Genomic DNA, 27,413 nt, shown 5'->3' on the forward strand with positions numbered 1-27,413 from the left:
TATATTCACAAATTGGAAAATGCTGGGACCTACTCAGCTACGAAGACTAGGACAGAGCAAGAATGAACGGTCTTCTGTTAAATAGTCACTGATACAAACTTTAAGATATTAAGGAAACCATTAGGGGAAGAAAAAAAAACAGCCATCAGGAGTAAGCACATAATGGGTCTCTCAGCAGGGGCACGGTACTGTTGCTTGGAATAGAATAGCAAACTGAAGTCTAGCTCACTTAAGGGTTTAAAAATACGAGCTGAAAGCTAGTTTCACTATCAAATCAACAGTGCGGTCAGGCGTTTTGGATCCTAATAGTCCCATTTCCTTAAATGGACTCAATGTGGTTCGTGCCTGGCTTTTCTAATGACGGCTGAGGGAGGCCGGTGACCACGATCCCGCTTCTTCGTGCCAAGCTTCGGTCTCGATTTCACCGCCGCTCTCGGAGCTGCTGCCGGCGATGCCCGGCTGGGGAGCTGGGCTGGCAGGCGGGCCCTTGGCCGTGCACTTACCGGCCCGTTTGAGGATATATCCGGCAGCCCCGGGCGCGGTGCAGCGGCCAACGCCTCAGCCTGCGCTGAGCGGGCTGCGCGCCACACACCTCCTCACGCCGCTTGCGCGAGATGATTGGTCGTGTCAGGAGTGAGCGACAGCCACGTGGGCCAATAGTTGAGGGAAATGAGAAGAGCACGGCTGGTCAACAACTGGGGGTTGGACTCTTCCAACGCAAGAGCAGGGGGGACAGCTTACACGGCAGGCGGGCATGAATGGCGAACCGTGACGGCACAGAGAGAAGTTCCAGGGATCTGTCTCTGTTCTTCGGTCTTTCTCTTGTCCCTCCGAGTTCCCTGTCCTCTCGGTCTGATTTCTGAGAGGGGCTGCCTTTCCCTCCCTCTCTCTCCCCATCTATAGTTTCCCCCACCCCCTCCACCACCAACATCCTGTCCACCAATTATAACGCCCCTCCACCAAGTGCGGGCCCGCGATTGGTCCCTTTCCCCCAGCTGGCACCGCGGAGGGCGCTGACTGACGCGTTACGGCGACGTCGCTGACAGCCCCCGCGACTTCCTCGTGCGGCGGAAGCTGTCGGGGCTCGCGACGGGGCGGGGGTGGCCGCCGGCGGCCGCGCATGCGCAGTCTCGCGGCCGCCTTCGCACGGAGCGGCCGGGCCGTGCGGGCGGGGGCGGCCCGAGCTCTGCAGGGGCCGGTTCGTACCGTTGCTCGGCCGCCGTGCTGCGGGGCCACCGTCGCCATGCCCGGTAGGAACAAGGCGACATCCAGCTACAGCTGTCCGGAGCTGGCGGTGGGACAGCAGGCCGGGGAGGGCGGCCGCGACGCCAGAGGCCGCTCGCCTCACGGGGAGGAGGAGGAGCGCGGGGACGCAGCTACCGCCGCCAACCTCGGCGACCCCGACATCGTCAAGTCCCCCAGCGACCCCAAGCAGTACCGGTGAGGGCCGGCGGCCTCCAGCCTCCCCCCAGAGCGGGGTGGGGAGAGGGCAGACCGCTGGGGCCGCCCCGGCCGGGGTCTGGGCGGGCTGGGGCCTCCCCGCGGCTGGCGGGAGGGGGTGCGGGGCCGGGGCCGCCCGCCCCAGCTCAGCGGGCTCTCGGCACGGCCGGCAGCCCCGGGGCTCCAAGTCGGGCTCTTGGTGGGCGGGGAAGTCGCCCCTGACTGTGGAAAAGGGAGACGGAGGGTTCACGGGTGTGTTTCTTGTCAAGATGTGCTGTCTGGTTTGTGCTCAGTGATAGGCTTGGGACTGCACAGAGGGAAAAAATCAGTATTTGTTCAAAGGCTGTGCTGTGACACTACGTTTTCGAGGCACGGAGATATCAAATTGTTAGTTTGCAGCCCTTGTCCAGGCATCTCCGTTCCAAAAGCATTAAGCTGAAGCATGGAATGTGACTGAAGTATTTCAGAGCAGATACCAGCTTAGAAAAAGTCTGTTAGTCTTCCCGTTTTAGCTGAGCTTCCAAGTTTTCACACAAATATGTCTGTGAGTTGAGACAAAAATTACTTTTACACTGCTGTTTTGCTTGTGTCTTCATTTTTATATTTCTGAGTAACATCCCTTAAAGTGGTAAGAAGGATTACCCTTTGTTGTGGTTTAACCTTCCCTGAGCGCAGCCCAGAGTCTGTGGCCTTCACACAGCTGAGAGCGACCCGCGGAGGCTGAGCCCTTCAAAAGATTTCAGTCAGTCGTTCCTGAAGGGATACTGTTATAAGGTCTTTCTGTTAGAAGATTAGTCAGCCCTTGTTAGAGATGCTTTTTTTTTTTGTCTTTACTCTTCATGACGTCTAATCTGTGCAGTCAGGAGAGAATCTGCCTCAGCCTGGAACTGAATTTTGGATTTGCAGTGACATTGGCTGACAGTGAAATTCCCTGCTGGCTGCCTGAAGAGGACTCTGCCCATTGGCTTAGGGAGAACCTTGCTCCCTCCCTTCTTCGCCTTCCTTTCTGCTTTCTCCAGATCCCTGCCTGCCTTTCCTGGTGTTCTTACTCCTGGTGGTTACTTACTGCGACTTTGCAGGAGGCTCCTCTTCCTGCAGAGTTCACGGTTACAGGGACTGTTGGCTTAGGAAACTTCTGCCTTTGTTACCTGAGGCAGCACAGCACCAAAGCTTGTGAAGTCCATTGCAAATTGTCACCGGCTATTTGTTTTGAGGCTCAGGAACCTTCCCTGCCTGTAGAGATTTGGGGGTGTGTTTGCTATAGTGTAAGATAAACTAATACCAAAATCTTCTAGAAATCCTGCTCTCTATGCTTAGTGGATTTTTTTCAGTTGGAAGCAGAGAGTCACATCTTTTCAGGCTGATTTCCATGTGTGGGAAGTGAGCCTTGCGCAGAACAGACACAAACATCACCCTTAGGAGGGAGAACTTCAGCGTGGCTGGAAGTAAAGCATGCCTGTGTCTGCTAACTATGTACCAGACCTCCTAAGTAAATTTTGCTGATGCATATACGCTTTCTCCTCTGTTCATGCATCAGTGATGGTGTATACTGCAGACCAGTCACAGTGGGCTTAATGTGACCGTCCGGTGACATCAAACTTAATTTAGTGGAAAATGTTATAGTTTAATCTTCTCAAATACAGTGATCATAAAAACAAGAGAGTTCTGACAGATTGCAAAATGTATTTTCAAAAGTGAGTTTGTTGGGACAAATATTATTGTCATATTCAAAGTTGGTTTTGTTCATTAGAACTATGAGTGGGTAGTTGTCTTTACCAAAATATATGTTTTATTTAAATTTATCCATATATGGAATATCATGGGCTTGTATTGCTGGTTTTGGGTAATTTGTGAAATTAAAATATTAAGTGTTTACTCTGCATTGATATGTATTTCAGTATTTACTTAACTTCTAAACAATTATCACTGTTTTAACAAACTTGGTGTGACAACAATCCTGCTTAAACTTGTCCAGCATGTTTGAACAGCAACTTAAATAGTTTGAATTTTCTTTTATATTTCAACCTTTTTTGTATCAATGCTGTACAGTCCTTCAAAAAAGCAACTGGCCTATTCTTGCTTTTGTTGCTACATTGAGAGATTGCAGTTTTTGTCCAGTGTTTTGCATACTAATTGATACTTATGTATTGATTACACATGTCCTTTTCCATTGGGCTGAAACATGGAAAAAGTAAAGAACACCTATGCCAGTTGGTGCCTCTGCTCAGTATAACCTAAACTATTCTAGATTCTCCTGAAGCGAAATCTGAGAGTCTCCCACAGCAGCTTGGTTTAATTGCTGCCTCACTACTGGGTGCTTTCTGTCCTGGTATGAAACATCCAGAAGCCTGAAGATGAGTAATGTAAAATTAGTGTCATCCGCTTCATTAGTTTAATGGAGGTATGTGGAAAGGATCAAGAAGAGCTACTGGATACACCTGGTGAAACAGCTTTATGGCAAATCCTTCTCCTGGAAGGCCAGTGCTGTTCTGTGCTCTGCTTTCTGTGCCTATCTCTCGTTCACTGGGAAGCCAACGCTCTCTATGGGCTGTGGAAACCCGAAGACGACAGCTGTATGCGGAGGTGGAGAAGAAAGAAGGTGGATGTGCTGGAAGGCGTGCTGTAGCAAAGTCAACTTGTCTGGGGTTCTTGCACTCCAGGGGCTGAAGTGCCAGAATGTACAGGGCATCTATTTTCAGGACCCCTATTGTGCATTCAGAAATGCTGCAGGTGCCTAAAGCAACATATTCATATGATGCAAACCGAATCGCTTTCAGAGTGTGTGGATGATTAACTTTGTATCCAGACATTCACATGGATCAAGTGCTGTCTGTAGCTGCTGCAGTTAGTCATAGCACCTCTGCAAGTTATACACAATGTGCTGTAGTTTGAACAAGCAAAAATGCACTTGTGCTTCTGGTTGTAACAGATTTTTACTGCCCAGGTCCTGCAGCAAGCAAAATGGGTGTGTTAATGATTATGCAACCCTCACCCAGAGTATGTGCTCTCAATTTGTTGGATGAGTTGTCATAATTCAGAAAAATAACACAACTATTAAATATTTGTTCTTTAGTTTTTTTCATAGACTTGTAGTCCAAGAAGTGTGGGATTTTTCTTTGTCTCCAAGCTGCTTAACTCTTGTTGCAATACTTGCTTTACGCCTTTCCCCCAAATATGTCTCCCATGCAGTTCAGTTGGGAGAGAGGTACTTGGAGTAATTTGTTTCCAGGCAGGTCTGTGGTTTGCAGAGCTGCAGCAGGTACCCTGCAGCTCTAATAAAAAGCAAAATTGATACTGACTGAATATTTTGAATTGGAATATTGATAATAACACATGTTTCTGTTGTCTGGAAACATTGAAACTGCATAATGATAACCAAGAAGGAAACATGTGAGAAACTTTGGGAACCATGGAGTTGGAAAACACACAACATCCCTTTCTTTGGTGTACTTGTCATGGAGGTTGAGCTGGAAACTGGCTTTGAAATTTCTCCTACCTAATTATAACAGCGGCCACATTGCAAAGTGTCCTGATCTGCTATAAACTTGGGGTTGGACTAGATGACCTTTAAAGGTTCTTTCCAACCAAACTCTTCTATAACTCTATGCTCTGTAACTCAGCTTTTTCTGGGGGTGTGGGTGTGACCATGAGTTTGTTTCACACCAGCATTTTTTTTGTGGGATCAGGTACCACCTGTCTCTATCACACTAGTTCTTAGGTTGGCTCAAGTAGTTTCTGGATCCAGCATTCCTTCCTTTCTGCAGCTGGTGTACGAGCCAGCGCGAGCTCCCAGGAGGGGTATGCTGGCTAATTTGACAAATTGTGACTCTTGATTCCAGATCTGATGGGAAATGAATATTGCAGAGCATTGGTGCTTGCAGCCTGCAGTCTGAAAAGTTGATGTTTGCTGGACTTGTGGGTCTATATATATACGCACATACATATATAAAAATTTTCTGTGTATAAGCTCTGTGTATATCGCTTCTTCACTGTGGCTTATTTTATTAAGCCTGCAGAGGAGATCTGTCCTTTCTAACACATGCCTACTACATCTGTGGACACCATTTGATAGAAAGCATTAATAAAATAAAATGAAGTCTCTGGGGCCTGTTTAGAGGCAAAGACTAAGATCTTAATTCTATTGCATAATATATGTTTCCAAGAGCCTGAGAAGCATAACAAGCTATTGAAGTTTGGGTTTGCCTATTCCAAGTACATGAAGTTTCCTCAGAGCGAGCGCTAGCAGCTTAAATATTTTAGAGAGAGAGAAATAAAAGTCTCAATTAGTGTCGCTGACCTTCTGGGGAGAAGGGCTTCTGCTACTGCCTTGAATTGCATCTTTCTTATTCTTACAGCTGTTGTGAATAGCAGAAGAGTGTTTTTACTTTGGCACTATAAAACTGCTGACTTTGTTAGCCACCATTAGATTTTCATTAGGAAATCTCAGTTGAAGAGCACAGAACTGTTGCAGGAAATACAGACATTTTTGTGATTCTGACAGTTCAGATTTGGGAAATGAGTGTATTCATTGCAAATAATTATTCTTCTAGGTATATAACTCTACAAAATGGCTTATGTGCACTTTTGATTTCGGATTTTAATTACTTGGATGGTGCCCCAGCTGCTTTATCTGAGGAGGAGGAGGAAGACAAGGATGATGACGAATCTGAAGAGGAAAGTGATGAAGAGGATGATGACTCTGGAGCTGAGATTGAAGATGGTAGAGAAGGTTTTGATGAGGAGGACTGTGACGAGGGGAGTGACAGCGAGGACGATAATGGAGATAATGAGGATTTCAATGATCCTGATGACAGTGAATTAGAAGAGCTAGCTGAAAAGGAAGAGACAAGAAAGAGAGGCTGTACAGAAAAACAGGTATGTACTTAAAGCTGTAGGGTGAAAAAAATACAGAGAGGGCTTTCTTGTGATTAGGCATCCAGACTAGACCTTTTTATTGTGCCCGTCCTGATTGATTTATCTTATACTTCTGCCAGTTTCCTAAAGTGTTTCTTGAAGCAGATTTACTGAGTGTTGTATTTTCTCCAGTCTGCAGCAGCCCTCTGCATTGCTGTTGGCAGCTTCTCCGATCCCGAAGATCTGCCTGGATTAGCACACTTCCTGGAACACAGTATGTATCTGCTCCTGTGTCATCATCTCCAGCTTCAGTGCAAAATGAGTGCTGTCTAGCTCCGAATTTCTGTAATATTTTAGCATCATTTCCTATTTCAGCTATCCCAGGATTTAGTTTAATTAGTTGAATGAATTTCTGATTTTATAAAAATACTGAGTAACAATCTCTTAATATGTGAGAAGGTGTCCCGTACTCTTTGGCTGGCTATGCATTAACATATGTCAACATTCTTCATTATCCATTGAATATGGGAGGAGGCATGTTACCTACAGCTTTATAAACTAGGCTGGGGCTACAGATTACACGGGTTATCCAGCAGGTTCTGTGGTCTGTTGCTGCTTAGTCTCTGCACAGGAACTGTGGGTCAGTTCTGTGCTGCAGAGGGCTTGCCATAGCTGTAATTAAGAATAACAAATTAATGTAATCTTGGTAATTTTGCTGATTTTTGTTCCAGTGGTTTTTATGGGCAGTTTGAAGTACCCAGATGAGAATGGGTTTGATGCATTTCTGAAGAAACATGGGGGCAGTGACAACGCTTCAACTGACTGTGAGCGGACAATCTTCCAGTTCGATGTGCAGAGGAAATACTTCAAAGAGGCGCTGGATAGGTAACTTCATAGAAACGGTGATTAGGTGCTAGCAAATGTTTGTATGTGCCTCAGGAGGTCGGGTGTAACTGGTCAGTTCTTCATTTTGGGGTGATTAAGGCTGTTACTGAACTTCCACAGGTATTCCTGCTGCCACAGAGGATATTGAATATAAGGAAATATGATTTCCCTTTGGGCATCTTACTGCTTTTTGAGATAGCACCTGTGTAGCTGCTGTGTGATTACTTAGGATCCACATGTGAGTCCTAATGCACGTAGATTTTGAGTATTTTACCACCCTTAAACTAGTAGCATTGATGACAGGAGAAATTTTATGCAGTGTTACAGCTGTTCAGCTCTCGGAATCCCAGTGATTCATCCTTTGAAATATCTGTTCTGATAGTTAGTGTGTGGGGTTTTTTTCTTTTTTTTTTTTTTTTTGTTCCAAGTCTAATTCATCAAAGTGGGTGGAAGGGCAGCCTTTAAAGTTATGTGTGTCTCAGAAGGATACATTTAACTCAATCCAGGTTATTCAGTCAAGTATGTATCTTTTGCCAGAAACTATTTAACTTGCTCTTTCCTGGTGTGGGATATGTTACTACAACAGGGCTCCATCTCTTAGCATGGTTTCCTTCAGGGAGAGGAAATTACTGGCTCATAAGGGCATGCCAGCTGGGAATTCTTGGTGCTGCAAAATACCTCATGAGGGAGCAGACTCCACTGTGAACTTACTTTGATCAAAGTACATCTCTGCGATGATGCCAAGAGCAAGTGTTTGCGCATTTTACCAAGTATTGCCTAAATTTTACTTGACCGGGCCAAATTCAGCTTTCATTTGCAGATTAGCCTAGCTTTTAGGTGTTTGAAAGTGCAAAAGAATAAAGAACTTAATTGCGGTCTGTCACAACAGCTCACTTAGTTATGAGTTCTGTAGAACAGCGTCTCCTACAAAGAAAATGAACGGATGCTGCTGATGATTCCTGCTCATTCAAGCACTTGTGGATCTAAAGAAACTGAAAGACATCACCTTTCAATAGTCTTTAGCTTAATGGCTCCTGTAGCCATAGAACTCTGTCAGCAATGTGTTACTGTTAACCTTTCGCTTCAACAAGTTCAGTGCATCATTAAAGAAACTCAACAAATAAACCAGAAATATTAGATTCCCAACCTTCTACAAAGTTGCCATTCATTGCAGATTTGTCCCTTTCCATTGCTCTGCTCTCTATGGGTACAGGCGATCAACACTGACTGATAAAACATATAATAAAATTGTAATGGATATAATACCTTATGTTTCAGGACATAAAACAATAATTTGTTGCCTGGAGTTAGGAAGAAACTTTCCCTGTGGACATATTGCTCCTAGTGAACAACTGAGGATTTCCTCTAAGGCATCTGATACTGGTCCCAGTTAGAGCCAGGAACCAGACCAGATGGGTCTCTGGTGTGATCATTCTTAGGATGCAAAGGCAGATGCTCCTGCATCCACTAGAGTCACACCCGACTGTATCCAACCAATTCATTCCTGCTCTATGCACTTTGGTTTTTGATGCTATCACAAAACTGGCTTTGATCTTTCCTTAAGACAGTACAGTCAAGAATGACATAATTTTTAGTAAGACAAGCTTGTCAACTAAAAATAGTGGATTTGGCTTTAACGGTTGTGGTTTTATTCCCTGATTTAATAGACACTGAAGAAAAGCATAAGAATTTTTCTGTTTTGTAGGTGGGCACAATTCTTCATTCACCCGCTAATGATCAGGGATGCAATAGACCGAGAAGTTGAGGCTGTAGACAGTGGTAAGAATACATTTTTGTGTGTTTAGCCCATCTTCTTAAAGAAATAGTGTACAACATGCCTATGGCTCCAGCATGGGCCAGTGTTCTCTCCAGCTCTCTGTGGAGTAAATACAATAAGTTGAGGTCATTGTGCTTGTTTCCTTATTCTAACACGTTAATAACTACAAATTTGCTTCACAGAAGGAAATTGAACCTGGTATAGAAGTGAATGGAGAGTTCACTCTGTTTTCTAGTGTGCTGTGAATATTTCTAGGCTGCCTGTAAAACCTGTTTTAGAAAAAAAACTATCACTGGCAGATATAACTGGTTCAAATGTGTATTCCAAGTGGTCTTCATCTGTCCTCTGACCAGGAAAACTGAGTGATTTGATCTTTGAATTTTATTTAAGTGTCAGTATAAACAAGGACCTGCCTTTGAGTTAAGGTGTGTTTTTTTCAACAGCTTTAGCCAACTTACTGCCTTTGTCATGCGGATCCGTTCCTTCCCCCCTACTGACACTGAAGTAGTGAGCTGCCCACTAAACTGCGTCAGCTTGTTGAACTGGCTGCAGACTAACCCAGCCAAAATAATTAGTTTACAGCTCTCCTGTGCATACTTCTTATTAGCAGCAAAAACAGGAGCAGGAAATTGCAGTTTGAGTTCTTGATTTGGGCAGAATCCCATATTTAGATTAGTGTAAACTGGTTGTAAAGTTGCATTTCTGGAAACTATCTTGCTCAGCTTTTAATTTTATATTTCATTGTTAGGCTAGAAGTTGTTCTCTGTGATATATGGAAGAAACAGGTTTGTAATTGCTCTCTGGCCCTTTCTACTGGGCCTGACTCTGTAGAATATTGACAGACTTGTGTTCCCATTAAATTTATCAAATTAAGAACATTCAGATGGGACAGGATGAAGGTTTACATGCTTCCCCTCCTTATCCCTTTATGTGCTTCTCAGCATGAGCTACAGTTTTCCTCTTCTCTTGACTTACATTCATTACTGCTAGCAAGTCCTGTTTCTTATCCTATTTCACTACTTTGTCATTAAAACTATTTCAGTCTCCAGCTGTGGGGTACATCTCCTTTTCAGTTTGCTTGGGGTTTTTGCTTTGTTTCGTGGGAATGTGACCTCCAATTTTGATGCATGCCACTGCAAATTCTCTAAATTAACAGAGTATCAGCTAGCAAGACCTTCTGATGCAAACAGAAAGGAGATGCTCTTTGGGAGTCTTGCCAAGCCTGGACATCCTATGAAGAAATTTTTTTGGGGTAAGTTCTGAATTTGTTATAAAGTGGTGATCAACTTTTAGCCACTTAGAAGAGGCACTAACATGAGCTATTTTATCATAGCAAACACTAGCCTTGCTCGGAAGCATTAGGGCAGTTATTTGTTTTACAGTAAAGTGGTTGGGAATAAAAGCAGCTGTCTGCTTAAGATACTTTTCATTCTGGTACTGCTCTTTGCTGATGTTAGAGCTGGGTTGCTCTGGGCATATAATCATGGAACTTTCTGTTAATGTAAAGGTGGTGCTCTTTGAGTCATCCATGTATTGCTTAAGCTTGTTTTTGATACTAAAATTTCCTGGGAAAGAGAGTGTTTCTGGATTTTTGTCCAAGGAGGCTTTTCAAGGTAGATAAGTCACAGTTGAACTCGCAGAAGTAGATCTTCACAGCCATGTGAGTGGAGCAGAAGGGAATTTGTCCTTCCTCTCCTGGTCAATACAGAGTTCTGGCTCCCTCACCATTGTGATGCTGGGGAGCATGTAAATTGCTGTGTGATGGGTAATAGAGTTAGCCAGCTTTAAAATGTAGATTTATATAGTTCTGTAGTGACATATACTGAACATCATATTTTCCTCTCTTTTCCCTTCCCTGTTGTGCAAGTTCATTGGTGAGGGAACAGCTGGCAACACGCAGTGAGCTGTGCAGTGCACGGGATGGGTGATCTGATAATGCAAGAGGACTCTGTCCTCCCTTGTTAGAGAAATATCAACTGTCCTTACAGTAGAAACTAGAAATTGGAAGATGATAAATCTCAGTTAACATTCTCTTAACTCTAAATTCCTATTAAGTATTTTTAATGTGCTTACTATGACTAGGCTCAGTGCCAGGGGAGGAAAAGAAATTCTCACTGTATCTGATCTTGATGTAACCAGTGTCTAGATAACTAACCACCTTTTAATGTTTACAGGTAATGCAGATACACTCAAACATGAGCCCAAAATGAATAATATTGATACCTACACCAGGCTGAGGGACTTTTGGCAGCGCCATTACTCTGCTCACTATATGACTTTAGCTGTCCAATCCAAAGGTAACATCAATTGTTCCTTAAAAACAGGCTCATTGCTGTTGTTGGTGTGGTGCTTTTGTTACCAGTTCAGCTGTAGCCCAAGCCGTTTTAGTGGGTTGTCCAGTCCTGCAGGATGTTTTTATATGTAGATTTTAGCCTGGTTTCCAAATGAAACTTCAGCAATTATGCTGTGTTAATTGTCATACTGCTACTTCATGAGAAACTTTTAACTGAAACTCTTGAATACTGCTGTGTGTTCTGGACGTAGAGGGATGGAATGAGTCTAGCAAGTACTGGTAGTTTTGTAGATCCCTACGTTGGTAATTCCTTTTCAAGTAACGTCATGTGCTACTGAACTGTAAATCCCAGTCGTATCAGCCTAAGATTATGCAGCATATGCAAAACCAGAGCTATGACCAAAGATAGAGTTCAGTGAATATTAAGAATTGGCTCAAACCAACAGCTTTGAAGCTTATAATTTAGAACTTTGCAATTTTAAAATATACTGACTTGCAGCCTCTTAAAACTGTTGAGATAGAGTATTTGTCTTAGATCTTCAGGAAATTACATTTCTGGCTTTATTTTTTTCTCTCCTTATTAGAAACACTGGATACATTGGAAAAGTGGGTGACAGAAATCTTCTCTGAGATCCCAAATAAGTAAGATTCTTTTGATCCTAAAAGGCATTACATATTATAACATCTGTTCTTAAAATGACTGTTTTTAAAAAACACCCCTTACTGGAGAAGAAAAAAGGAAGGGGCAACTTTGGAAATGGAAGACTGGCATTAATTGTTTCAGGAAGATTTTTTTTTTATGCTTAACAATTGTTTAGCCTGCCAGCCGTGTGGTGCTAATTTGCAGCAGTGTTTGCTTAATGTGTACCTTGATTTTATGATAAATCATTCAAACCTAGATTATAATTTTACATTTCTTATCTTTGCTTTATGTCAAATATAATTAGAAGCAAAATAAATTAAGACCATATCTTGAATTTAAGTGTTGTCCTCAGGGTGGCAACTGGTTAGAACTCGATCTATTTTTTAATAATTCACTCCACTGTGCTGTCTAAAAAGTGGGGTCTGCAAAAGCTTTACAGACTTAAAAAGCATTTTATTTCCCCTTTCTCTTTTTGCAAGATGTTTATTTCCGTGCTGTGTGGAAATGCACGTTTGAAAGTCTAATGCCATACAGAGACATATTTGTCTCTCCTGACCCACGTCCTTCCTGTTCCTCCTTCCCACAAGAAAATCCATCAGGATTCTATGAATCCAGGGCCAACTCTGGAAGTTTTTTACTGTACTTGGCTTTGCTTTCTTCTGTTAGGAAAGCAAGCTTTTTATTGTTACCGTGTAGGATGGATGGAGAGGGTGGAGTTGATGTGAAATCAAAATCTTGGGTAATGACTCTTTTGTGTGGATCCCAGGTCAACTCCTGCTCCTGGGCTGCAGCCTTTGTGGAGGGTCATTTTCTGGTTGTGTCATGTCAGAGATAGGGGTGCTCACGTCTTGTGATTATCTCAGTTGAGCCTTGAGTCCTTGCCAGTAACATCATGCTTTAATTTTGCTTTCAAGTGGTTTACCCAAGCCCAGCTTTGGCCACCTGACTCAGCCTTTTGACACACCAGAATTTCACAAGCTTTACAGAGGTAAGTAAAATGGATTTGTTTTAATGTTTTGAATACATAGCTTCGTATTTCCTCTGTGTGATCCGGGTACTTTGTAGAATAATTCTCTGTGGTCCTGAATACATTTTAACCATTCTTTCTGCATGATGTAAAATTCCTTATCTATGTTTAATCATTTATATTCAATATATTTATTTGTGTTCAGTTGTTCCAATCAGGAAAATTCATTCATTGAGTATCACTTGGGCACTTCCACCGCAAGAAGAGCATTACAGGTATGGTGGTGCTGCGTTTTACTTCTATGACATTTATGTTGTTAATAATTATTGCCTTTCACGACAAACCAAAGAATCTCATTGATTTGTGTTACAGATTAGTTTGGTTCAGCTAGGGGAACATTTTTTTAAATGAATGAAACTGATGCGATTCTGGTTCCTGTTATAAATTGAGTGGAATTGGTACACAGCTGATTCAATGTCATTCCTCACTGACTCAAATCAGTCATTATGTTCTGAACCCCCACATTTTTAGTTTATTATCCTAGTTCTTCCTGAAAATGCAAAACTTGCCATGAAGAAACAGACAATGTATATTTTAGTCATTTGTTTAGTGATTTGAGTTCTTTCTGTGAAACGTATTACTTCCTGGCATTTAATGTCCTTCAAATTTTCTTTTAGGGTGAAACCTCTTCATTATATTTCCTGGTTGGTGGGACATGAAGGCAAAGGCAGCGTTCTTTCCTTCCTTAGGAAAAAGTGTGTATTTTTTAGAGCATAATTATTAAATATTTTGCTATCATTAAAATAAAGGCAAACTGTTTTCTGTACATATATTTTCTATATGTATAAAAGCAGGCCGAGTCTGCCTTTTCCTATCAGCGTTTTGTAGTGATGTTCTTTAAATTGATGATAGACCCAAGTAAGAAATAAGTGGCTTCTGCTCTGTGTTCCATGGATCAGCAGTACCTGCGACTGATCTTTAAGAGGTTTTAAAAAGGGTACTTAGCTTTTTCACTGTTTTTCTTAAATTCTGTGTCCTGAGGTTCTTCGATTGGAAAGGCTTTGCGTAAACTCTAAGTGGGTTGAAAGCCGTTGAAGTAAAGCTATGATATGCTATAATTGTTACTAAGCTCAAATAAAGCTGAAATGACTAATTAATAGGTACCTATAACTCATCCATAGATTTTGGGCTCTTGCATTATATGGAGGAAATGGTGAGACAGGATTTGAACAGAACTCCACTTACTCCATCTTCACCATTTCTGTGACCTTGACTGATGAAGGTTACAAGCACTTCTACGAGGTAGGTATGGTTTACTGCAACTTGATTTCCCTACTGTTTTGCTTATGTTTGGAAAAATTAATCTGTTCCTTTATGTCTGCAGGTGGCCCATGTTGTATTTCAGTATGTGAAGATGCTGCAGAAAAGAGGGCCAGATAAAAGGCAAGTATTTGCCACTACATCAGGTATTTGTGAGATTGTCCTTCTCCATTAGCCTTTTATTTGTCTTGTTTGCACTTTTTGTGGAGTTACTAGAGCATGAACTCTGAGTAGTGAAGTAGTAAAGCTTGTCTGCATGGGAAATGTATCCATTTTAAAAGTTTAGAAACTAATTTTCTAAATGTTTTTGCTTGATTCTTGGTGGTTTTAGTTAGATTTATTGTGGTCTGATTCCTAATTTTAGTAAGCTGAACTAGTGTAGTTGTAAGGTGCAGTTTTGCATTTATTTAAATAAATTTGTTGAGCCAAATCTATGGAAGTCAGGACTGTGATCTTCTGGTGTTCGCCTTTATGTTAATTTGGGACCAGATTTTGACTCATTGTAATTAAGTCTCTTCAGAAAACAGCAGAATTTTCTGCCAATTGAGAAATGCCCTTTTGTATGGAAAGAATGTGTGTACCACCGGCTTCTGAATGAGTCACTGAACTCACCCTTGATGCCTTTTCTAGAAGACTGTTTTTTTTCAGATTCTTGATAAAAGTTGCAGAATAATGGAGACAATGCACTTCTATTATTTTCTTACTTCTTTACAGAATATGGGAAGAAATCCAGAAGATTGAAGCTAATGAGTTTCACTACCAGGAACAGGTATTCATTCACTGTTTAGTGTTGATATGGGTAAACCATAAAAAGGATTTATTTTTAATTTTGAAACACATTTTCAAAGTTCAACCAGAAACAAATTATGTACTTAATGAGACTGTATTTTGCTGAAAAAAATTGTATTCTACACAGAGAAATATTGTGACTTTTTCCTTAACAGAATTAAATGTTACTTTTTTCATTCTTCACCTGGTAGGTAGGCTCTTTCTTAGTTTTAACCACTAGACCCTTGTGTGTGAAGTTCTGTGCCCATTAACAGTGCTCCACAAATTGTTTGGGCTTTTTCAGTATTTTTGCCTAATTTCACTTATTTTAACCTGTTTTGGCACTGCTGATTTCTGGACACAGAAAAGCCGCGTTGCGTGAAAGGTGGGACAACATTACGCAGTTAAATGTGGGTTCGTGTCAAGTCTTCCATGGCTTATCAAAATAGCAATTAGCAAAAAATCTTACTTTTTAAAATTAAAGAAGGGAATACAATTTAGATAATTTGAGAAGCCTCACTTCATTGACTTTCTTACTGTCTCTGCATGTAACCACCTTCTGTTTCTTATTAGGTAATTTGTTTTTTTTGAATAGCATTAAAATGTCCCTTGTGGGAAAACAGATCCGTATACTACACATATGGTTAGTTGGTTTCTTTAAGGTACACAGATGCAGGAAGGAGAGTCAAAAAAAAAAAATAGGAAATATTGAAGGTGGAGTTTTTCTCTTTCCAGATGCTCCCTGTATTTTCAGACACTCTTAAGACCTGCCAGTCTGCTGTGAGCATCAGGATGTTAGAAATGTCATTTTTAGCAAATCCTTGCATCTGTAGCTCTGCCTTCGAAATAGCATATGGAGGATATTGAGTGTCTTGAGTGGCGTTTGAATAACAGAAGTGGATTTGCAAGTGATACAGACACCAGGGACCGCTGCCAACAACCCCAGTGATAGATAACAGAGCGGTGGATTTCTTTGGTAGGAACAAGTTTACACTGATTTACAAGTTCATTTGTTAAATGTCGTGTGGTGGTTTTTTAGTGGAAAACAGGTTTTATGAATTTGTTAGCGAAGTTCAACTGTTATGAGATTACAACAGACCATCTTCTCCTAAAAAAAGCTTTCCCCAGAACAGTAAAGAAGAATGAAGAATCTGTGATGGATGGCTATTTAGTGTATTAGACATAACAGGAATTAATCTCTGTTGTCCTACATGCAATATGTTTTATTATTCTGTCTTTAATTGTTGCCAGCAGAGGTTGTCCAATTTGAAATTTGACTTTTTCATCAAAATGAAGCTATTTAGTCGTGAACCGTTCTTATTAGTCTTCTTGGTTCTTTTAATTATTCCCAGCTAGAATTTTATGCTCCCTAAAATTGTTACTGCTCTAATAGACTTCCCAGTCTAATAGACTTCCAGCTTCCCAGTATCAAGCCAGGTAAGGATAGAAAACACCTGAGTGTACACTGGGGAAATAAGGGTTATTTCTGTTAAGAGTGCTGCCTATTTGGCCAGTTGATTTTGAATGCTCATTAAGAGATTACTGACAGTGCAGGGATTGAACTCGGAAAGCAAGGAACAGGGACATATATGTGCTTGTGTGACTGGTTGTGCACCTGAGGGGCAGATGAGTGACCTAGTCATGGCAGGAGAGGTTGTTTCCTCAGGTGTACGGTGTCTTAAGAAATTCTTGGTCATGTTTTCCACTCTGTTTATAAGACACAGATGTGTCAAACTCACCTCTTTTCAGGTGAAATGTGGGCTGCTTCTGGACCCACAGCCTGTACAGTATGATGCTGCCTGGTTCAAGCCAAAAAACAAACCAAAAATCATTCATCAAGAAGCGCTCCACTGGGCAGTCATACACAATTAAAAGGCAGTCTATACTTTCACATCAAAGTGGGAGAATATCTTCCTCCTCACACTGCACATCATGGTAGAGAACTTGGGAAAGGAGCAGAACCAGAGATATTCATGCAGCAGCAGCTCCTCAATTTGATCTTTCCAGCTTCCAGGTCACTTTAAATCTCTAATTGTTTGACTTTGCTCATGTTCGTGGGAGGCGAGGAGTGCATTCTGCTGGGTCTGTAACCTTTAATAGTGTAAACACATGGTCTAGGCCATTTCTTCTATAAAGATGATGTCTGATATTTCAGGATTCTCAGAGGAGTCCACCAAAGCTAAATGCTGTAAGAAGCAGAGCATGCAACTCATGCTCAACATACCTGACCAGTCAAGCTCTTCTCAGAACAAAATGTTGGTGTTTTATTTTTCTGATGATGTGAAAAGTAGCTTTACATATTTGCTTGCAGACAGATCCCGTTGACTATGTGGAAAGCCTTTGTGAGAACATGCAGTTGTTTCAGAAGGAGGATTTTCTGACAGGAGACCAGCTCTTGTTTGAATACAAGCCTGAGGTAAACACTCTTTGAACCCTGATTACATGTTTTGATGTAAGGAAAATATAAGCATACTATATAATGTAGGCATGTATATAGGCATATCATTAGCCATAGTATAGGCACAGGCTTTGTTGAATCAGTCTTTTTATACTCAGAAAGCAAATATTTTTTTGTAAGCTTGTTATGTCTTGTTCTTCATATGTTCAGACTGAGAAGTCTTTGCTGGGTCAGGCAGAGCCAGAGTTGCTTTTGAACTGAAATACTGTCTTGAACTTGCAGATCATTGCTGATGCCCTGAACCAGCTCACTCCTCAGAGAGCCAACCTCGTTTTGCTGTCCGCTGCCAACGAAGGCCAGTGTCACCTCAAAGAGAGGTGGTTTGGAACGCAGTACAGCGTGGAAGGTAAAAGAGCAGCACAAACTTAGATCCACTCATTAGAGATGTTAAAGGAGTGACAACACAAAATACAACCCCATGAAGTAGAGAAATCAATCCTCAGTGCTTCACTGACCTCATCATTAGTCAGATTCTCTGTCCTACTTAATAATTGTTCTTCTTTCCTTGGTGTCAGTTGGTTCCCACCCCCTGGTTTACAGGGATCCCTGCTGTTCAGGTCCCGAACACAAATGAGTAAGGGCAGGGTGTGTTGGTAGCTGGGTCACTGCTGCAGGCAGCCTTGATTTACTTTTGAATAGGACTGCTTGGGTCCTGCTCCAGGGGAGTCGGTAGGAAGGGATTTAGGAAGAGTCATGATGAGCCAGGTGACATTAGGAAACTCGTACTGCAAATCCTCACGGAAGTAGCTAAGAGATGAGGTGGAAACAGGGTAGCGTTACCTTCCTGTTGAACTAAATACATTTCATGTTTTTTAATAGATATTGACAAGTACTGGAGTGATTTATGGGCCAGTGACTTCAAGTTAAATCAGGATTTACACCTTCCAGAAGAAAACAAATACATAGGTAAGGCACCTGAGCATGCATGAAATCTTTTGCCATTGATTTACTTGAGAATTTTATGTGGTTTAGAAACAATCTTTAATTTCCATCTGAACATCAACCTGGTTTTGCAAGTTAAAAAATATGGGAGGTCTGTTCACCTGAATTTTGTTTACTAATAATATACTTCTATTTATAAGAACAGAGTTTTTCTAAAGTGTAGATGTAGAGATCCTGTAGCCATAACAGAGCTTGCCTCACACAATCAGAGTTCACACCAAGCCCTGGATACCCTAGAAGAGCAATTTTATTTGCTTAATCTAGCGGGTTTTGAAAGCATCTAAATACCATCTAGCTTTGTTGCCAAAGCCAAATGAAAATAAAGCCGGAACTTGTATCCTGGGTGGAATGCAGCATCACCATTTCTGCCCTGTTTCTGAGCCACCATTCTGATGTGGAGCTGAAAAAGAAATGTTCCTTGAGTCCAGGGAAGGATTATCCTGTATAACTTAGCAAGCTGGGAGGGGAAAAATGTATTTTACTGATAATCTTGAAGACTTTCTTGCATGTAGCCTGGCTGTGTCAGTGAAATCTGCTAACTTCTGGTTTGGGTTTGGTTTTTCTTTTTGTCAGCCACAGACTTTGCTTTGAAAGTTGCTGACTGCCCTGAGACAGAGTATCCAGTCAAAACCCTGAGCACACAACAAGGCTGTCTCTGGTACAGGAAGGACGATAAATTCAAAATCCCAAAAGGTAAAATGTGTCAGGGCTTTCCAAAGAATAGGAAGTCCCTGTTTTTATCAGCTGGAATTTGTTTGAAGGCAAATAACCCAGTGATAGTGTTCACTATTTAAACTCAGTGTTTACTCTCAGCTCTTCCATGGTCCTTGGTCCTCTTAGTATGTTTATTACCTACAATAAAAGAAGCAGATAAACTGCCTTGTGACAAAGAAAGGCTGCTGAATACCGCACGTTAAAACTGGAATCACTGAAATATACTGACTTCTGAATGTGTCTGACTACAGACAGAATTGGACGGACAGAACTGTGCAGACAGAATATGGTACTGAGACGTGGGCTTGAAAATAAAAAACCACGTTAATTAGAGGAGACTATAGTATGTTCTACAGAAAGAGAAAAATATCACCTGCATCAGAGACAAATGTGGAAAATATATTGCTGCTTTCAAGCAGAATGTCACCCTTTTTAGTGTCTGTTAAACAGATGTTTTGTGGATTTGTCTTTTTTCATTTATATTGGTCACACCATCTAAGTTAGTATTCTGCAAAGCACAGCTTTGTGTTTTCTAATATTTGGGATTTTTGCAGGAAGATTTTGGAGTGAAAAAGAGATGTTTGATGATGACTTAATATAAGCAATATTCTTATAGCTGAACAACCATTTTCATTAGACTCAAATTGTGACCAACAACCTCTTGGAAATAAAGTTGGCTTTAGAAAGCCGTCACTTTTTATACAATTGCTCATTTAAGTTTCTTTTTCCCCACCAGGTTATGTTCGATTCCATCTGATCTCCCCGTTGATACAGCAGTCTGCAGAGAAGTAAGGAATACATTATTTATCCTTATCTTGCAGAGTAACTAAATTACTGTACTTAGTGAAAAACCGTAAAAAGAGATTAATTTTGAACTGGAATAGAATAAGGCTTCCTTTTCTCATGTATGGTTTTATCTGTAGTTCGGCAAGGGTGGTTCTGCAGCAAGTCCTTACTGTAGCAAACAGGTGCAGGGGAGTTTCATGGTGTGTTATTCCCCAGTGCAAGTTTTGAAAAAAATAACATAACAGCAGCAGCACACATACCAGAGGGAAGTGCTGAGAGCCTTTATCAATCTGTTTTCATCTTTGTTAGTTTGGACTTTGAATTGGAATCCAGGCAATAACACAAATCTGAAAGCACGGACTGTAATTTCCACATTGTGTAGCCTGATTTGCTGTACAGGGTGTTCTAAAACAATGGCCCAATTTGCAGTCACTGTATCTCTGCAACCGTGAACTGCCCCTGAATGAAACTCTTACCACTATAAAAAATGGTTACTAAAACTTGGTAATTCATTTAATAATTTGTAAATATTGGTGTAATTGTAACGTTGCCATTGTGAAATGCCACACTGCTTTGAAATTGGGTCTATCATATTGAAACACTCTGTAGCTTATTATTATTTTTTTCACCTTGATAAATAGTCATCTCATTACTCAAGTCTTCAGCATAACTGAGTCCATCTATCATCCCCTGTTCCTTTATGGAAAGTGTAATAATCTCATTTGCTGTGATAATTCCATGTCTTGAGCTTTGGCGTTGCATTCCTACCTTGAGATCTTCAATTATGCAAAGCTGGAATCTTACTCGTTGCAAAGAATAGTTGAATGTTAAAATACTTGTTAAGTAGTGTCGTGTACTTTCTGGAGAAAGGGAAACTTGCATTCTGTATTTCCAGGTTTGTTGAAAGTTTCTTTTTGAATCTCATTTTCCTCAAGTATTCATTTCTGTTGGACAACTTCTGGTGTGTACCATTGAACTCAATGGACTTGATTTTTATTTTTCTTCTATTCTTTCATTTTTTTCTTTCTTTTTAACCCTCTGCCCTTTTCTCCATCCAGCATAGTTTTATTCGACACATTTGTGAACATCCTTTCCCACAATCTCAGTGAACCAGCTTATGAAGCAGATGTCGCTCAGCTGGAGTACAAATTAGTAGCTGGGGAGCACGGCTTAGTCATTCGGGTGAAAGGATTCAATCACAAACTACCTGTGAGTACTGAAAAACTGGAATATCTAATACAGAAATGTGGAGTTACTGGCTAGGTTTGTTTCAATAGAATGTGGAAATTCCTATTGATTTGGAATATTGAGATTATTTCATTCACTTTCTAAAAATGGTGTCTTTTTAAAACTGACTGTAATTTGGTGTAGAAGTGTTTAGTGAAGAACGGCTAACAGTTGAGGAATGTTCCTTAGTAACCCCGTGTGTCTCTTATGTTGACCAGATGATGATTATTTTTAAAAAATTATTACACAGGATTAAATTTAAATTGGTTCTTTTTAAAAACAAACCAAAAACCTCACTTAAAACTATTTTCTTTACAGCTTCTATTTCAGCTCATCATTGATTACTTGTCTGACTTCAGCTTTACTCCAGCGGTTTTTGAAATGATCACGGAGCAGCTGAAGAAAACGTACTTCAACATCCTCATCAAACCTGAGACTCTGGCCAAGTGAGTTCTGGGCGAGGGCAAGAAGTGGCTGCACAGCGAGTGTTGGGGTTGAGCTGAAGGGCTGAGGAATCACTGCTCCTGGAGGCCTGTGCCAGGGTTTGCTTGTGGCTCAGAGGGCTCAAGCAGCTCTGCAACCAGCGTGTCAGCCACGCAGGACAGGTTGGACACACAGGAGCTGCCGTTCTGCAGTGACTGCAGCTGACAGCAGGTGGGCAGGATCAGCCCACAGCAGCGCTCCTGGGGACCGAATCCAGTACGATTCCGAGTCAAAAATGGGATCTCTTACGTTAAACAGCTCTTGACAGCCTCTGGTTTTGTTTTCTGTTTTGCATTGTAGGGATGTGCGTCTCCTGATTCTAGAACACGGCAGGTGGTCCATGATAGATAAATACCAGACGCTGATGAACGGGCTTTCCATTGAGTCTCTCTCATCCTTTGTTAAGGCCTTCAAATCACAGCTCTTTGTCGAGGGTCTCGTACAAGGAAACTTCACAAGCAGAGTAAGTACAGCTTCAGCAGCTGACACAAATTCAAATCTGTTTTTAAGATGCTGTAGCACAGTCACCACAACTCTAGCGCTCACCTGCCAGCTGGTGCCTCTTCTGTGCGGGCATGTAGAGGTTCACGTCACCTCTGACAGCCCAGGAATGCCCGTCTGGGTGAGCTGCTAGCTTGAACAGAGTCTTGGGGGATTCAGGAATTTGGATTTAAACTGCAGAGAGGGGAAAATATGATGGAAATACATCCATAACCTGTTTCCCCTGCTGCCCCTGTTTATAATATTGTTTGATGTGTTGATATATTTGATACTGAGAAATTGTCATGGTGGCGCCACAGGGGAAGGCTTCCCTCAAAGTACATTTATCCTGTAAATCTGATGGCCTGTGTGGTGTGATCAAACCTCAGTCTTGTTGAACACCTGCAGTGTTCATCAAAGTCTTCTGCCCTGGGACTGGGTCACACACAGTCCTGTCAGGCTTTTTAAGAGAGGGTTGTAATGGGGCTCAGCCCCGTGTCATTGCTGAGTGCCTGTGCGGGACGTGGGAGAGAAACCTGCGATGATGATTTGTGCCAGGACGTGTCTTAGCTGGTGGTGTTTGTCCTCAAACTGTTTCAAGCCTCCTAAAGAGAAAATGCTCCTGTCCTTCGGGATGTCAGAGTCTTGTCATGTCAGCTGTTCCGTCCTGAGCTGTGGGACAGAAGGAGTCTGAGAATGTAGTAGTGGTTTACTAAAAATCTTAATTCAAAATATTTTTATTGCTGTGGTTTCTGTGCGAGTTTCCTTCCAGAACTCCAGCTTGATGCACAAGAGAGGGGCCTTGTCGCCTCCTTGTGACAGCTGATGCTGTTTCTCTGGCTTCTGCTTTCTCCTACTGGAGAAGTTACAGTGCAAGAAACGGCCTGAAGACTCTGTTCTGCAGCTCAGTGCAGAGGTGCCTGGAGGGCCTCGGGATAAGGCGAGGGGACAGGGGTGTGCATGGCACAACAGAGCTCGGCTGTTCTGTGCTTGGGCGTTGCTTTCTCAAGCAGTGCGCTGGGTGTGTGGTTGGGAATTATCTTCCAAGTAAAATGTACACTTCTGTTTTCTCTCCTAGGAAGCAAAGGATTTTCTGAATTATGTTGTTGAGTGAGTATCTCTTGACTCTTGCACCACTCAATATGTGGAAACTATAATCAAGCTAAGATTATTTTCTGGAGGAAGGGGTCAGGGTGGGAGTGATGCAGAAATTACTTTCTCCCCTCCTGGGTACGGCACTGCCGGTGTTTGCAGATGTGACCATTCATCATGGCAATTTAAGCAGACATTGTTCTGGTTCGGGGAAGGGGAAAATAATGTCTGTCTGGGTGTAATTAATTTATTGGTTTTGGTTAAGATGTGAGCAGGTGTTTGACTCTCTGCTGTCTGTACTTCCCTCAGAAAGCTCCAGTTTTCTCCCCTGGTCCATCCCTGCCCTGTTCAGTTCCGAGTGGTGGATTTGCCAAACACGCATCTGCTCTGTAAGGTGAAAACTCTCAACAAAGGTGATGCCAACTCCGAAGTGACAGTCTATTACCAGGTAATGCGGTAGCTCAGTGTGTGCTGGCCTGTTCCCTCCGGTAGCTGCTGTTTGTGCTGATGTCCCAGCCTTGAGAGCTGCTTCTGGAGAGGGACATTGGGGAGTACACTGTAACCTCAAGGGAGCACTTGCCTGGGGCTCCACAGGCAAAACCCAGGATGGGTCTCACAGTGTGTGGGGTTCCCCGAAAGCGGCATCTTCCCCTCTGGCTTGTACTCATGCTGGTCACTGGGTTTGTGCCTCGGGGCTGTCCTGGTGTCCTCACCACTGATCTCATGGGCCTGGGCTAGACCTGGGCTGGGCCTCTCCCCTCTCCTGAGGCCATATTGAGGCCTCTGCAGAAAAAGGGAACTTTCCAGCTGTCCCTGCTGCGAATTGTAATTTAGTGCCACAGCTGTCACCTTGGTCTGAACTGTTGCATTTAACTCCATGAAATCACCCTAACTTCTTGCTTTTCTTTCTAGTCAGGTGCCAGGAACCTAAGGGAATATACCCTGATGGAGCTGCTTGTGGTAAGTCAGTGTTTGTGTCTCCTAACTCATCAAAGCATTGTGCCTGGAGCTAAGATGAGGCTGTTGGGCAGGACCGCAGATCCCTGTTGCTCACTCTGATTGAATCTGAGAGTGTCTGGGACAGGATCCCCCAACTGCTGCAGTGATGGACAGTGTGGCAGATGGTTCTCTGAGGTACCTGCTCAGAAACTGAGACATCTTAGTGCAGTGGGTGTAGCTGGACAGGCAGCGCTTCCCTTGTGTCCACATGTGGTGGTCATGTTTCTGTACGGAGCCTGCGGCGTGGCCACAGAGTGTTGCTTCTGCTGTAACGCGTTTGTGCTCTGTTTCAGATGCTCATGGAAGAGCCATGCTTTGACTTCCTGAGAACCAAGCAGACCCTTGGGTGAGTTCACCATGGAGGGCAGCTCCTCCACACCTGCCTTTGCTGTTCCCTGCACAGTAATTCCTCCATTATTGTAATGGAAACAGCAACATAAACACATCAAAATGGAGAGCAGCCATCCATACAAGCTGCAGCCAAGTTGCTTTTGAGTCTTGTAAGAATTGCATCTCTTACTGGTGTGTTAACTTGAAATTATTCAGCATAAAGTTGTTCCTTCCACTTCCTAGATCAGCTCCCCTTCCCCAGGGCTGTTTTCACAGCGGTTCTATGGTGCGGAGCAGCCGCCCATCTGCCTCAGGAAGCCGCCACAAGCTTTTCACAGCTCTTAGTCTGTCACTCTGATGAATTAGTTTGCAGGAACGCAAGCACAAACACTCTGCTAGCCTTAAAGGATTTCCTCAAAATGATGCAGCAATGCAGGAAATAAAGGAAATAAGACTATTGAGAATGTATAGATGAGATTTTTTTTTTTTCTGAAGTACCAACACTATTTTAACTTGTAGCATGTCCTGTAAATGACAATTTAATTGTGCTTGTGGAATGTCTTCATTGTTCCCTCTCCCTTTTTTTTTTAAGCTACCACGTGTACCCCACCTGCAGGAATACTTCTGGGATTCTTGGCTTCTCAGTCACAGTGGCAACCCAGGCAACAAAATACAAGTAAGTGCTTCCTTGTCACTGTTTGTCACCACTCCCAGCACCCATTTTTTGCGACTTTACTGCACTGTGTCCACCTGGCAGAGGCTCGGGCAGCAGGGCCTTATGCAGCATTCAGCTGAAGAGTTATTGCTAAGAATTTCACGCTATCTTCTGCTTGTTCCATTAGATCAGGTCACAGCTGACTTCCATTTGCTTTTGCTCGAGCTGCTCTCCTTTAAGTGTTCACACCTGTTTTGCACCATTGGGGATTTTTTTTTTGTAGTTTGATGAGGGGAGTTACGCAACAGCCCAAAGGGAATGTCAGAAGAGTTGTCGTGGCCTCAGCTTGTGACACTGCAGACAGTTGCAACACAGTGGCTGAAAAACAGCACCTAAATAAAGCAACAGCCTTAAGCTGCTTCAAACTGCAGGAGTCCTGACTGACAGGGAAAGTAATGGAGAGACTGAGGGAAATATCCCACTGCCCTTCAGAAGAGCTTCTGCTGGGACAGCTCAGCCTGTTGCCAAGCAAAGCCTGGAGAGATGTTCTTCTTCTGGCCCATTTCAGCAGACAGAACAATATTATGGTTTTGTTCAAAGCCAGGGCGAACTACACATTTGACCTGCCAAAGCTGAAGGGTTATATGAAAAATATGCAACTTATGAAAAATAATACTGTGTCACTGAAAGTTTAATTAGCACAAAGTGCTGCTGCTGCCTCTAAGTTTTACATTTGCTTGACACTTCCATTCCTGAGGTCTATGTCATCTGTGAAGGTTTTAATGTTTCAGATGTGTGAGCTATTTGTGGGGAGGGAAGCGAGCCTGTCCCAAACATTCCCTCATGATTTGCGGGTTGTTCTACTTTACCCCTCAGTATTGGTTTTTATTTTTCCTGCCTGATTTAATTATTTCACTAACTCTCTTTTAGTTCTGAATTGGTTGACAAGAAAATAGAGGAGTTTCTTTCTTGCTTTGAAGAGAGAATCAAGCATTTAGCTGAAGATGCTTTTAGCACCCAGGTAAAATTTGATCTTGAAAAGCTCCGCCTTGAACTGCTAACCAGCACCTAAACTGGAGGATTTGGTGACACCCTCTTGCATAGTTCTGAGCTTTTTTGGGACAAAGGACTTGCTTTTATATCCCATCTCTTATTCCATTCTGCAGTTGTTTCTCTAAACATTTGCTCTCTGGCTGTTTACAGTTAAGTCTGAGAGCAACGAACTACCTTGGTCATCTGGGTTTTCTTTCAACTTCAGTGAATAAGACAGTAAATTAACTTTTAAATCCTATGAAACTAATTTTTTTTTTCCCAAATGTAGGTTACAGCTTTGATAAAACTTAAAGAATGTGAAGACTCACATCTGGGAGAAGAAGTGGACAGGAACTGGAATGAAGTTGTGACACAGCAGTATCTCTTCGACAGGCTTGCCCGGGAGGTCGGTAGTCCCTTGTCATCAAGTGATGCCAAAAAGAACACTTGCATGTCCCTTTTTGCAGCAGTTTTAAATGCAAAGCGTAAATAGGGGGATTTTTGCTCTGGTGACACACTGATTCTAAAGCTACATGCTATTTTTAAAAGGTTCTTTTATCTAATGGGATATAGTTTCTTGAGAAACTGTGTTTATGTTCAAAATGGCCTCATCCCTGCGCTGCTTAAACCTCATTCCTGTGGGTTGCAGATTGAAGCTCTGAAGTCTGTTACCAAATCAGACCTGGTCACCTGGTTCCAAGCTCACAGAAGCAACAAGAAAAAAGTGCTGAGCGTACACGTGAGTGTTTGGCAGCTCCGTGTTGCCAACTCCATAATCTAACGCTTAATGTGTTATCCGCATTGCTGTTCTTATCTTCTACATTTCTGATTTTTACTGTCATTGGAATTGGATTGACGTGTCTGTATTTAATTGTTAGGGCAGGTGAATATTGAACAAGATCCAAATTCTAAAAGCTTAGAGCCAATTTTCTTATTTTTGGAAACTTTTTTCCAGGTGGTTGGCTATGGAAAACATGAAGGGGACTCAGAGGTTACAGCTGCCTCAGAAGCACAGAATTCTTCATCTGGTGAAATACCTCATCTCATTTTCTTGCCCCCATCTTCTTTGATGACTGATGTGACCTCCATCAAGGATATCAAAGCTTACACATCAACGCTGAATGTTCTCCCTTACCATAAAATACTAAAATAAAAATGACATCTTGTTCTGCAGTGATGCGTAGTACAGCTGCTTTCTGCAACGTGAACATTACAAACCTGTTTTTATTAAAGAGGGCTGTAGTGGCAGCTGGGATGAAGATGTCTGC

At 42.3% G+C, this 27,413-nt stretch overlaps 1 protein-coding gene across 1 annotated transcript; it reads left to right on the forward strand.

The window, feature by feature from the left end:
- Nucleotides 1–1,115: 1,115 nt before the first annotated feature.
- On the forward strand, nt 1,116–27,318 carry NRDC (nardilysin convertase). The gene is made up of 31 exons (XM_082054021.1): nt 1,116–1,440; nt 5,991–6,315; nt 6,487–6,568; nt 7,026–7,179; nt 8,885–8,958; nt 10,113–10,208; nt 11,131–11,253; nt 11,834–11,891; nt 12,807–12,880; nt 13,065–13,134; nt 13,537–13,614; nt 14,041–14,161; nt 14,244–14,302; nt 14,894–14,948; nt 17,259–17,363; nt 17,628–17,751; nt 18,225–18,311; nt 18,921–19,040; nt 19,798–19,849; nt 20,906–21,056; nt 21,393–21,520; nt 21,858–22,020; nt 23,116–23,147; nt 23,439–23,577; nt 24,042–24,089; nt 24,422–24,474; nt 25,051–25,134; nt 26,044–26,134; nt 26,435–26,551; nt 26,795–26,884; nt 27,101–27,318. The coding sequence occupies exons 1-31, from the start codon at nt 1,121–1,123 to the stop codon at nt 27,296–27,298; spliced, it is 3,471 nt and encodes a 1,156-aa protein (XP_081910147.1). The 5' UTR covers nt 1,116–1,120; the 3' UTR covers nt 27,299–27,318.
- Nucleotides 27,319–27,413: the final 95 nt, after the last annotated feature.

This window comes from Streptopelia decaocto (assembly GCF_964273445.1).
Source record: "Streptopelia decaocto genome assembly, chromosome: 5".
Taxonomy (NCBI): Eukaryota; Metazoa; Chordata; class Aves; order Columbiformes; family Columbidae; genus Streptopelia; species Streptopelia decaocto.

What these genes read in the sequence shown, in the direction of transcription:
- NRDC (XM_082054021.1), top strand. Translation starts at nt 1,121, where the DNA reads ATGCGCAGTCTCGCGGCCGCCTTCGCACGGAGCGGCCGGGCCGTGCGG. An exon ending in CTTTCCTTCCTTAGGAAAAA is followed by an intron (nt 13,615 to 14,040) that starts GTGTGTATTTTT and finishes ACTCATCCATAG; the next exon opens with ATTTTGGGCTCTTGCATTAT. An exon ending in TTTCTGAATTATGTTGTTGA is followed by an intron (nt 23,148 to 23,438) that starts GTGAGTATCTCT and finishes TACTTCCCTCAG; the next exon opens with AAAGCTCCAGTTTTCTCCCC.